This window comes from Tripterygium wilfordii, chromosome 15, assembly GCF_013401445.1.
Source record: "Tripterygium wilfordii isolate XIE 37 chromosome 15, ASM1340144v1, whole genome shotgun sequence".
NCBI lineage: Eukaryota > Viridiplantae > Streptophyta > Magnoliopsida > Celastrales > Celastraceae > Tripterygium > Tripterygium wilfordii.
The window spans coordinates 13,132,493-13,144,751 of record NC_052246.1 but is presented as its reverse complement, the minus strand read 5'-3'; the positions used below and the strand labels follow the sequence as shown (position 1 = coordinate 13,144,751).

The window sequence follows — 12,259 nt, the reverse complement described above, 5'->3', positions numbered from 1 at the left end:
CCAGCTGGGTTATCCTGATGGGATTCCACAGGTTAGTGTCAGTATGTTTTGGCTTTATGTTTTGGTTTTCTCAAGCTAGTTTACCTGTTTAGCGGCCATAAATCATAGAACTGTTGAGCTATAACCAGAAAACCACCATGCGGATAAGGTGACAACGGGGTATTTTGACTGGAAGCATACCCACTCCTTTTTCCTTACCCAAGATTTAGTCTTTATTTATATGTAAGGACTAAAAGACTACTAAAATGGTTTAGGTCTTTGTTTATAGTATTCGATTTCAGGAGCAATATGGTATTCCAACTCGGTCTTTCTAATGCTGCCAAAGATAAATTGCCTCCTCTGTTCTGTTTTCCTGCACACCAGGCTCTTGTGTTTTTGTATTATTAATTTTCTAGAGTTCATTCTTGCTGAGTTTCTAGTTAGTGCTGACCCAAATCAGACCCACTTTTCTTCTTTGCATGTTAAGGAGGATACAGTGGTTAGTGCCATTACCAGTTCAAATAGTCAAACCCGTTTAGCTAAATCTGAAACCAAAACTCTAATAAAAATAAGAACATTTGTATTCTTGACAGGCTTGTGTTCAATTTTACTCATATTTTGTTTAGGATATGTTCTTAGAGAAAATATTTTTCCTGTCTCTTGATTTGTGAACTGGAATGTAGCTTTTGACTTGTGTTTAATTTTACTCATATATTGTTTAGGATACGTTCTTAGAGAAAATTATCCATACATGTCCTCCAATTATATCTTGAAAATCGTCCACACTAACAATCCATCCTTCTCCTCTAAAGGTGTTGGTTCTGTGTCTACTATATATGATTGATATCCTTGAGACGCTTCTCCTCTCCCTTAAGAGGCGGGAAGAAGAAACAGAGGAAACTCATGGGAGACTTGAAATTTCAATCTCTTTTCATTAAATTGATTCCTAACAGGAAAGGCAAATGTCAACGTGCGTAACACATCTATGCTCATGAAAGGAACATAGAGACAAAATTGAACAAACCCAGATGCATATCAAAAACCTGGTGAAGTTCCCAGCTGTTCCATTATATCAAATTTAAGAGGCGACTTTTAGATAAGAAATGTCATTCACTCGTACAATTATGGCCCGTTCTGAAGACCAAGTCTTCTAGCATTGGATCCGTAAGAAATCAAGAGACATTTATGTTTTACTTGTCAATGGTAGATATTTTGATATGGTTCATCGCTTGTCCATTCTTGTCTTCTACACCTCATAGTTCTGGTCTTCAAGAGAAATGTCATTCCTCTACTGCACAAACACAAATGCAGTCCCCAGTCCATTCTTGTCTTCTACACCTCATAGTTCTGGTCTTCAAGAGAAATGCCATTCCTCTACAGCACAAACACAAATGCAGTCCCAAGTATATATAATGCAAAGAGAACAAGAACAACCCTGCAATGATGCCCTACAATCATCAGTAACTTTCCACAAAGATAATATATGCCAACGCCATAGATTTCACAACTTTGATTGCATGTTAATCATAAAACATCACTAGAATATATATCAAAACTAACATAAAATATGCTCGCAAAAAGAAAAGGAAAAAAAAAAAAAAAAAACTTGGTAGTTTATAGTCATTAAAAGAGCAGCATCTTCATCAGGCATCCTTTCCACCAAAGCTTTGCAAATTGCCCATTGGTGCCAACAAAAGGGAAGTAAACAAGCAACCATTAGAACATCTAGAATCAAAGCACAAAGCATATCGGGCAGCCATTTGGTCTAGGTAGAAAGTACAACAAGCAGTCTGCAGTAGTTGCAGACTTGCAGGCTTAAAGCATATTAACTTCAAGCAAGCAAAATATAATGATCATACAAGTTATGTATGCTCCCCCAAGAAATTTATTCAAGCACAGTATTATGCATTTTTAGGTCTGCCGCGAAACAAGATGTCAAGAACTTTCTCAGTTCATTACAAATATAACAGTCATATCTATCAGTTTCACTCTTTGACAACCCTTTTATTTTATTTTTTCTTCTGAAGGTTGTGAATACTTCATATAACAAAGAGGCTGGATTACTTGTAAATGTACATGGCTCTCCATTAGCTATAGCTTGTCCTTAGTGAAGTGCAAGTACAGTTATCAATGAATTACTTATAAATGCCAGCTGAGCATTAAATGTGAAATGTTGAATACACTATAATAGAAAATAGAAAGACGTAAACAACATTTGATTTTGGAGTAGAACAGAAAACTTTCAAGAATAGCTTCACTTCAGCCAAGGTTTCAACAAATTGCTTCCCAAATCTCTTGAAAATGAATACGTTAAAAAAATAAAATAAAATAAAAACCTCATCTATAGTTGTAATGCACAAAGTCGTTTTATGGTAAGCGCCTTCAGGTGACTAGTCAATCAAGATCCAATTCTGAAAGATGATTCTTTTGGTAGAAAAATATATAGATCTGCAGTTTCAGTCAAATCCAGACAGCTATCCGTCTGAGATCTAGAAGAGTGAACTATTATTCATAAAAAGAAAGCCATCAACCCTGAGAAGCATAAACTGCAGTAGTGCATACTTTCCATATGTTCTGGAAAAGTGAAAAAATGGGGGGATTTTACAAAGTATTATCACCAAAACTTTGTAGATAAATTATCATTTTGCATACTTAGTTATAGAATCAAAATATGGGTTTCTGATGGAGGACTTCTTTTATAGTCATTTGCTTTCTGAATTGATCAGTAACAAAATAAACGCTAATCAGAAGTTCAGAACGAGCAGAAAAATTGATAACATGGGAATCCTTGAACATAGCCATTTGCAGAGCACAAAGGAAGAAGAAAATACCTCAAAGCAGACCGTGATAAAAGAGAAATAGAGTCAACCGAACATTCGGGCAACAGAAGTTCTGAAATTTATCTAAGGGCAGAAAACATTTAAAAAGTTACTTTTATGTGGAATCTATGTTTTATAATGGCATTCATCAACTTCCATTCACTACAAAAAGTAAATTGAAAAAAAAAATAAGCTGTAGCATGCAATATAAGGATCCATAAGCAAAATCATCACTCTACAAAGATACTGGTTTGGAAAAATCCTTCACAGAGAGAATGGAAAACTTGACAAACTAATACTACTATTTTTATCATCTGGATACAGATTCTCTAATTACATCATACTTCATCTCCTCCCAAGTCCACCACGTACAAAACCAACAATCTTTCAAAAAAATACTAACATATAAATACACAGATGCTAGCAAGCAAATGAAAAGGAAGTAGTATAGAGATCCAGTTCTGCTATCTATCCAACGGTAAAAGTGTAGGAACCTGCAAAAATATAGAAAGTGAACGAAATTTAAGTTCTCTTTCTTATTTAGACCTCTCTACAAATGTTGCTAATGTTACTTGTTCTGGATGGGATTTGAGAGACTTGGAGGTGCCTTCTTAAGACTTGTCTCCAATGCTTTCTGCAGATCTTCAATAGGTCCATCTAATCTTTTAGGATTCATAGAACGTGAAGAGACAGAAGAGAGTAGTCTCCTAGTTTGATTCCCGTCTGTTGGATGAATGATTCTCTTGTGATGAACAAATAGTAGCGAAAAACTGAGAAAATGAATGACAATCAAAACAATTACAGAAACCAAAACTGTCTGTCTCATTTTCATGGTATTGATTGGAGAAGAAATAGAGATGATTCTGGAGATTATATGTAGATATCTTTTCAAGAAAGTTCGGTGCATGATTTTCTTGCTTTGTTCTTTGTTGGTAGGAACTGGGAACAGTTGATCATGTGATGCAGGATTAAGTAGTATATTTCTCTGACTTCCCTGCAACTTTTAAATATTACAAACAACATGTCTCATGTGACTTATCACATGAGACCAAATGAAACAATATATTTTATGATCTTCCTTGTTTATCAAATCACTGACTGTATTGTGCCTTTATTAAGTGTTCAAACAAAGCTAAAGTTAGCTGGGGAAGTCTGCTTTCCGTACATAAACCAATCATCATCTTCTGGAAAACTATCTAGTTTCTCTTCCATTGTTTTACCATGCATGAATTTTCTCCTTTGAATGTGGTTTTATCCTTCATGGAAATTGGAAAACATTTGTGAACGTCTGAAATAGATAAGTAGTCTTATGCTCCGACTTAAATTAGCTGGCCTATAAAATATGAGAAAACTCTTTTGCATTTCTCGACCTGGCCCACTGCAGATGCCTTATGCACGGGTGTTGTTTACCTTTTACCTATGTGCATAACATAATGCGATATCACTCTTGTGCCCACTTGTGTGCCAAAGATTCAAAGTTGGGTTGGATACAGAACATGGTTTCAAATAACTTCAAGACAAATTAACAGAAACATCCACCTTCCCAACCTCTAGGCTCTAACAGCAATCTTTTAGACATTTTCAACAAGATATTTTCCCCTGAGGAAATTCTGTCTAATTATATATTATATATTAAGAAACAATTATTAAGAGCAAGTATATCTAATTTAACTTATCAGAACTATCTGAACCTCATCGCCACCTAGTCAATTCAATTTAATTTATTAGATAATTATTTTTTTAATATTTGTAACCTGTGATTCCATCTCCTGTGAAAGGTTGAAAGACGAAATTATAATGCAGGATCTGGTCAAGGAACCAAAGGAGGTATATTTGAAAGAAGATTATGCTGTCGACGTTGATTTTGAAGGATCATTAGCTAAGAATACACGTGGGCTAAAGATTCTTAGTTGAGAAAAACATGTGATCTATGACATCAGAACCATGTTACTAAGTACTAACATGCACTAAGAACATAATTCAAGTGCTGACTAATGTGAAAGAAATAAAAGGCATAACTTGATGAGACTATAGGTTATAATATCATTATGAATGTTTTAACTCACCAAGTATGGATAACAGTATATCAGCATTGCTTGGCTGGGGAGATTCTTTTATTGTGGAAAAAATCACTGAGATTTTCCTTCCAATGTCAAAGGATTCTCCTTCCAAGTAATATCAATATAACCAAATACTCTTGCAAAACAAGTAATCACCTGCTCATGAATTACTTCGTCGGCAGGAAGCAAAATACCGGTTTCCCTTCTCAATGATGTAACTTCCTTATTCACAATGCCACAAGGCACAATGTTCTTAAAATAGTTCATATCAGGATCAATTTGAATGCCAATCCATGCGAATCGATCCCAAGTGCTATATGAACTCCAGTAGCACCAATCTTTCTATCTTCCACCCAAACTCCCTCCCGCTTCACAACTCTGTCCAGCACAAGCCTTCACCACATAAAAAGACGCCAATTCGACCATGGTTAACCCTAGTTTCTCAACATAATCCCAAAGACCAAGTCTGATATCCCGAAGAGAAATAATGGGAGATTAGATGGCTTGATGTGGACCATGGAAAGTAATGGAGAAAGGTAGAGAAATCGAACCTAGCTTGTGTGTGTATATGCGGCCGGAACTGGAGTTGAGAGTACACCAAACATACCCGAGAAGAAGAGAGTGTCTGAGGTCGCAGAAGCCGGGGAGAGAGCTTTCGGGTCTTTGACAACTCTTCCCTACGAACCTGGATTTCCCTTCTTTTTTTTCCTCGATTGATGTTTACTGCGCCCCTGTTTGTGTCCCGAAAATTCACGGTTCTCTTGTAGGAAAAGCGGAACCAAACCTTCGGAATGATAACAACCGGAAAATCAGTTGGGCTTGTGTTTTGGGCTTTTCAATGTTTGCGTTGTGGACATGGGCAGTTGGCATATGGGATTGTTTTTCGGCCCATTCCAAGCATTCTTCAACACATACGATCGGATTCATGCATGAGACTTCAGAAATTTGATGGGCTGCGAAGATCCAACGGACTGGTATATGGGCATTGAGGATTTGGCCGACCATTACATACTCTTTGCCTTACTAAAAAGCATGCCGACCGTCTTGACTCAATTTACCCCATATGGCCAATTGAACTAGAAACATGGACTAAGATATCCATTAATTGCTTATATCAAGAGATCCAAAAACCTTCATCCCCCAAAATATAATGCAGGAAGCTATCCTATGAACCAACAAACAACCAATTTTTCAACAACATGCAAACAAATGTGTACAAACCCCAACCGAATGGAGATAACCTTCTTTAGAGTCTCAGTGACAATTAAGAGGCTAAGGTAGGACCTTGTATTGCAAATTGCAATGAACCCGAGCTAAGGAGAAGTCGTAACAAGAAGAGAACAGAAGGTATATAAACATCCAAAAATATATGCCAGATTGCCAGTTGAAAGAATATCTGAGAATTGTTATTCTAAAAATCAATAAATCAAATACTTCCAACTGCATGAACTGTTATAACGGGAAACGAAATAGCTCTGTGTAAATTTCTACTTAATCATAATGGGAAGCCGAAATCTTGGTTCTGCTTTTATATACAATAAGTTATACTCACCGGAAATGGGGAAAATGCAAAAGAGAAGTCACATTCATACTAGGTTTCTGCCTTCCGGTACCATACTGAAAGTTCAACCAATTCATGATGAACAAGAAAGCATGCAAACGCCTGGCCGATAGGCCCATGCTGGTGGCAAGCGAGCATATTTTTCCATTCCTGGTTGATCATCATATGGTCGTTCCATTAGTTTAAGCAGCCTCCGGACTTCGCTGAAATCTCCTTGTTCGGATGCATCAATGGCGCTCTGGCACAAATAATTCCGAAGAACATATTTTGGGTTCACTGAATTCATCGAGGCCTTCCTCTGCTCATCTGAGCAACCACTGGCAGCAAGCTGCAGAAACAGGTGACGGTGACACAATGTGACAGAACTAAACCTGGCTGTAACATTCACACTAAAATGAAAGAACAAAATGCTTCTCTTTCCCCTAGCATTCTACATGCATGACTGCAATTATCAATCCACATGCCAAATTGATATACCACTGCCACAGAGAATATCAAGTTCAAAGTGTGTAATACGATTTTTATTACACTTGGTACACATAATTAACGATGGACCAAAGGTATATTTCACATAAATAATAGCAAGATAGTAGGAAGATATTTGGTGATTCAAAAAGAATTGGGGGGGGGGGGGGGGAGGACACAAATGCTAATCATTCTCACAACAATGTTAACAAGAAACCACATCATTGTACCTCTTGTATGTAGGATTTCACCCAGTTGATCCATGCCTCCTTCCGTTCCTTGCCAATATCCAACAGAACAGCCTTCAGGGGATGCAACAACTCATCTTCGGGAATGCCAGGATCAGCTTTGATATTGGAAAGCAACCGAAAGAAATTTGTATAATCAACTTTATCAACAGCCATATTATTCAGAAGTTTACTGATCAACTCTTTATTATACTTGGGAAGGCCAAGCTTTTTAGTCATTATAGCTTGATACTCATCCATAAATTTGTTTCCATACCTGTAACAAGTAAAAACAAACAACATTTCAGTAACAGTTGTGTTTTAGTGCCTTCTTTAATATGAAAAATAACAACTACCTTTCCATGGCATAGTTTGCCTCCTTATCGTTAATCAACTCAGCAGCTTGTAAGGAGGAGGCAAACTGCGCTATATTCCATAAGCCAATATCAGGCTGATTAGCAAAACAGTATCTTCTTCCAGGAAGATCTGTGGTATTTGGTGTGTAGGTTGGATCGAAAGCATCCAGAAAACCAAAGGGTCCATAATCAATGGTGAGGCCCAATATGCTCATATTGTCAGTGTTCAGCACACCATGAGTGAAACCAACCCCCTGCCACCTTGCAACCAACGAAGCGGTACGCTCAGCGACCTCCACTATCCAAGCTGAAAAGGTCCCCAATATAAGATAACCAAAATAATTCCAATTTCAAGATTTGTCATTCAGACTTGATGAAAAAAAAACACTCAAAAGAAAATCAGTTGCAACCAGAAAAATACGCGGGACATCAAATGAAAAAAAAAATCAGGTTCTAACTGTATTATGTATGAGCACTAAGTGCTGCAAATGGCAAAACACCAGGAATTTCGACACGCATTCACTTCCCTGTGTACCACTACATTTCTGCCTCTGTTGCAAAAAATGATTCCGATTTGTTTACATTTGACCAGTTCAACCAGCTCTATATGCAGGCACCTAATAGCTAATGGTTATAACAATAATAGGTATACAATGCTATCCTAGCTCACTCCAAAAGTAACTTGGAATCAATTAAGAGCAAGCTCACATCTATGACCATTCAAAAATGAATTTATAGTCCACAAAACCACATTACTCACAGGTTAAGGTCAGCTGGCTGCCTAGATTGATGCGTAATAGCAAAACCCTAAGCGATTACAAACGGTTATTCAGAACAAAATGAACACTTAAACTTCTAGGAAATGCACATGTCAACCCATGTTGAGGCCTTGAGGCATATCAAAGAAGTGCAATGGAGTGCAAGTGCACTCTCTGCTTATCAAGCAAATTTTGTTGAAGGTCCAAAAATTCTACATTTAAGAAATATGAATACCAAATATTACCTGCATACTTGTTTGATGTTAGATCCACAACTGAAAGTTCCTCATCGCCTGTACTAAAAGATAAGCTGTCACTTTTACTCATGTTCTCGATATGAGGAAAGTGATGTCTAATGGCATAGTCCGCCAAAGCACAAACAATTTGAAGGTCCTCTTTCCCTCTAGAAGCATGTAATTGGTATGAACCAAAGCGAATAAATGACTGAGCGACTCTGCAAACAATTGCACCAGGTTCTTCCTTTGGATTGCCACTGCAAGGAAGGACCCCAAAAAGAAACACCTTTAACTATTATCATCAACATCACCTTATTCTGGGGTCCACATCACAATCCATAAAAGAATTAGTTGGAATCCAATTCCTCCACAATCTGTATGAATCTAAAGCTATGGTCTCCACTAATTCTAAGAACTTGTAACCGTAGTTTTTATAAATTATCAAGAAACTATTCTACAACAAATTCATTCAGCAACAGTTGAATTTTCTGGAACAAAAAATCTGTACCAAACAAAAAATAAAAAGCAGAAACTTCTCCACTCTAATGCTTTATAATATTGTCCCTATAAACTCTTTGGCTAGAAAGAGTAAATAAGAACGCTAGGAACTCCTGCCCGAATTTTTTTTCCAAAGAGGGGAGAAGTTTCAAGGTTGCATTTAGCTTTGCAATTTCGGTGTTAAGGGTTTTGGATTGGAAAGCTAAGTTAAATTGCTTAGAATATGCACTGAAAACACCTCATAGAGATATAAATAGATTCTTGAATGTTTAACTGGAGTTTTTGAGATGTTACTTAATAAACGTCCTGACACTATGACTGGACTTGCTTGGAATCTTCTATCCCATTTGCTTCACTTCCCTCAACTCTACATCCGTCAAATGTCAAACCTTTGTTAAAACAATTTGCAAAAGGAATGCCAATAAAAGTTCTGCTCTAATCCCCCCCCCCCCCCCTCAGCGCCCCAACTAACCACATCGTGCAATGCCAACTGAGAAATCATTCTCAAAAAATACCACCAAGGAAACAAGGAAAAGGGATAATTTTTCCATATTAAAAACACGCGTCATGCAATTGGAATCATGCTAAACGTACTCATAAAACATGTCACGAGTAACATGAGTTCCTGTCGTCACAAGGCAAAGAGCACGAGTAGTTGGAATCCCGAGATTGTGCATCGCTTCACTGCAAAGAAATTCCCTGATACTGCTACGTAGAACTGCAAGGCCATCAGCAAAACGACTGTACGGAGTCTTCCCAGCACCTTTAAGCTGCAGTTCCCACCTTTCAGACTTAGAATTCAAAATCTCTCCTAGAGTTATTGCCCTTCCATCTCCAAGTTGGCCAGCCCACATGCCAAATTGATGTCCTCCATAGTTTTGAGCATAGGACCTCCTGTAAAAAAATAATACAGGGGAGAGCAGAGCTGAAAGTGAGAATCTAAATACCAGACATACCCATAAATAGACAAGGGCATATCCACTCATGACTAAACACGAAGAAAACTTACGCTCCAACCAAAGGAGATGCTCCGGAAAATTTTAGGGGGAAGTCTGGCCTTTCAAATCTGAAACTCAAAAACAAAAACTCAATCTTCAGTTCCAAACAATATGATAGATTACACGAAAAAGCTCCCATCGTTATTAATGAAAATAAATAAACAAAATACACAAACAAAAAAGAAGAAGCATATTTACCATTAAAAAATAAAAGGTTCAAATCAACAATTTTTAATCCAAAGTTAGATGGGTTGGCTAGAAAGGTCTCCTAAATAGTCAATGATGTCTTTGATAATGCCATGATACAGTTCTAACTGCCAAATTAATTATAAGAGAATGGAAGTACTCACTCTTTAGGATCCAGATCAAGCAACTCTGCAACTGAATCTGACCACGCAACAAGCTGAGGGTTCTCTACTTCAGCCGACGGAGAAACATTTGTATAACATGCATGCATCACCTGAAAGGAAAATACATTGAAATGAAACATAAACCTACATCAAACAAGATCAAAATATGAGCATCTAACCGTGTTAATAGCTCGGATAAATAATATCCAACAGAGCCCCAAATATGATTTCTACCAATTCTAACAAAAAGTGTTAAGTATCCATTTTTGGTTCAGACCATCATTTACAAAACTCATTTTAGCCTACAGTTTCATTTAAATTGACTCCCATTATCATAAATTAAAAAATTCAAGATTCTAATTTTCTCCCAGATTCCGAGCAACCAAACAGAGTTAAGTCATGCCAAAACCAAATCCTTACAACGCAAGAGGATAAACTCACCTGCCGCGGAATTGTGTCGCTTCTTTGATCACCGGGCAACTCTCTAACAAAAGAGTGGTCCCAATTAAGATCTTCCAGCTTCAACTTCCCACTGCTACTATTCTTATCATCACCACCGTCAGTCCCCAGACTCTGATTCTGTAAATCCTGCGTCACGGAGTCGACCGACGCAGCAACCTCCGGTGAAACCACGTTCGATTCCATCGAAACGCCGCTTTTATTGCCCACGTGGTATGCGAAAGAGGGTCTCCGGAGAGGACAGGATTGTAAATTGAGGCGGAAAAAGGGGTAAAAGTGAGATTTCAAGGGGTAGGTGTAGGAGGCAAAGAGAGGACGCAGAGGTGAGAAGGAAGAGAACGAGGTCTTTGGGGAGAAATGTGTAAGCTGCTGCATTGCTCATAAATCTGTGTTTGGGTCGTATTTTTAAATTGTTTTTAAGCTGAAAATAACATAAGAAAACCAGATTTGACCTTTCCACAAGTCCCATACAAAAACGAACGAGTTGATACTATAAATTGATTACGCAAAATTATTTTTATAACGTAATAACTAAATTTTACAAATCAATATAATTATATGTCAATTAAAAATGGTTAATTATATTTTTCATCACCGAAAGATAAGTATTGTTCACTTTAAACATTGAAATATTTTTTGTTACAAAATCATCATTCATTGATTCAAAATGAGACATTTTAGGGACTCGGTCAGAATTGCTACAGTAACGGGCAGGGTAAAACTGATTTGGCATATGGTCAACTATTGCAACATTAAAGTGTTGATGTGTATGCTTACGTGTCTTTACCCCCTATTAAAAAAATTAAAAAAAAACTCCTCTATAACTCTCCACCTCCCTTCTCTCTTCTTTCTCTCTAATATTTCTCTCTCTCTTATCACCAACTCTCTCCTTCTCTGCAACTCTCTATATCTCCTTTCTCTCTCTAATAATCAATATCAGAAAAGCTCGGCGCAGAGTTTCACATACAAATCTATGAATTAACAAAGGATTTTCAAGGTCGAAAATTAGCTTCATTGGTCCTATTCTCCAGATCCATAATTAGCTTCCTGCTCTATTTCTTTTTTTTATAATGGGTGTGATTTTGTATAGAAATCATTGATAAAGCAATCCAATTTTATGGCTTTTTGTCTTCAAGCTTTGAAGTTTTGGCAATGGAGGATAAGATGTGGACAGTGAAACTAATCTTCCCCCTTTGAATTCGACGGTGACGAAGTAGTCGACAGAGGCGTGGATTTTGGTGCAGGGAGGAAGGCAACGGCGTAATTGCTGGAGGTTGGTCTGAGTGATGACCATGTCGACGGTTAGAGAGAGGAGAGGTAAGAAAGAGAAAATGAAGTTTTAGCCTTTTAGGGAGAGATAGTTGATGGCAGAGAGGAAGATAGAATATCATGTTTTTTTTAAATATTTTTTAGTGACATGTCATTAATTTGTTTTTATTGAAAACTTAGATGGAATTTTCACATGATATGTCAAAAACGCCAAATAAGCAAAA

At 37.3% G+C, this 12,259-nt stretch overlaps 1 protein-coding gene and 1 long non-coding RNA gene across 7 annotated transcripts; both read right to left on the bottom strand.

Annotated features, from left to right (window-relative positions):
* Nucleotides 1-993: 993 nt before the first annotated feature.
* Nucleotides 994-5,903, bottom strand: LOC120016016. Of its 6 annotated transcripts, none has more exons than XR_005471879.1 (4): nt 4,865-5,903; nt 2,811-2,882; nt 2,316-2,481; nt 994-1,414 (listed from the first exon to the last, which is right to left on the bottom strand). It is a non-coding gene; the product is annotated as an uncharacterized LOC120016016 (long non-coding RNA). The 6 variants fall into 6 exon arrangements; XR_005471880.1 differs by lacking the exon at nt 2,316-2,481 and having other exon boundaries at nt 994-1,231; nt 1,318-1,414; nt 4,865-5,894; XR_005471882.1 differs by lacking the exon at nt 2,316-2,481 and having other exon boundaries at nt 5,015-5,891.
* A 339-nt stretch (nt 5,904-6,242) lies between these two features.
* Nucleotides 6,243-11,156, bottom strand: LOC120017244 (protein adenylyltransferase SelO-like). Its single transcript, XM_038870405.1, has 8 exons — nt 10,749-11,156; nt 10,308-10,417; nt 9,969-10,025; nt 9,554-9,853; nt 8,471-8,718; nt 7,468-7,774; nt 7,115-7,388; nt 6,243-6,747 (listed from the first exon to the last, which is right to left on the bottom strand). Exons 1-8 carry the CDS (start codon nt 11,139-11,141, stop codon nt 6,493-6,495), a joined length of 1,944 nt encoding a protein of 647 aa, XP_038726333.1. The 5' UTR covers nt 11,142-11,156; the 3' UTR covers nt 6,243-6,492.
* Between the last annotated feature and the right edge of the window lie 1,103 nt (nt 11,157-12,259).

Excerpts from the sequence above, each read along its gene's own strand:
- LOC120017244 (XM_038870405.1), bottom strand. The coding sequence starts at position 11,141 with ATGCAGCAGCTTACACATTTCTCCCCAAAGACCTCGTTCTCTTCCTTC. Across the intron at positions 10,418-10,748 it reads GCGACACAATTCCGCGGCAG|GTGATGCATGCATGTTATAC; the intron begins GTGAGTTTATCC and ends TTTTCCTTTCAG. Across the intron at positions 6,748-7,114 it reads TGAAATCCTACATACAAGAG|CTTGCTGCCAGTGGTTGCTC; the intron begins GTACAATGATGT and ends CTGTTTCTGCAG.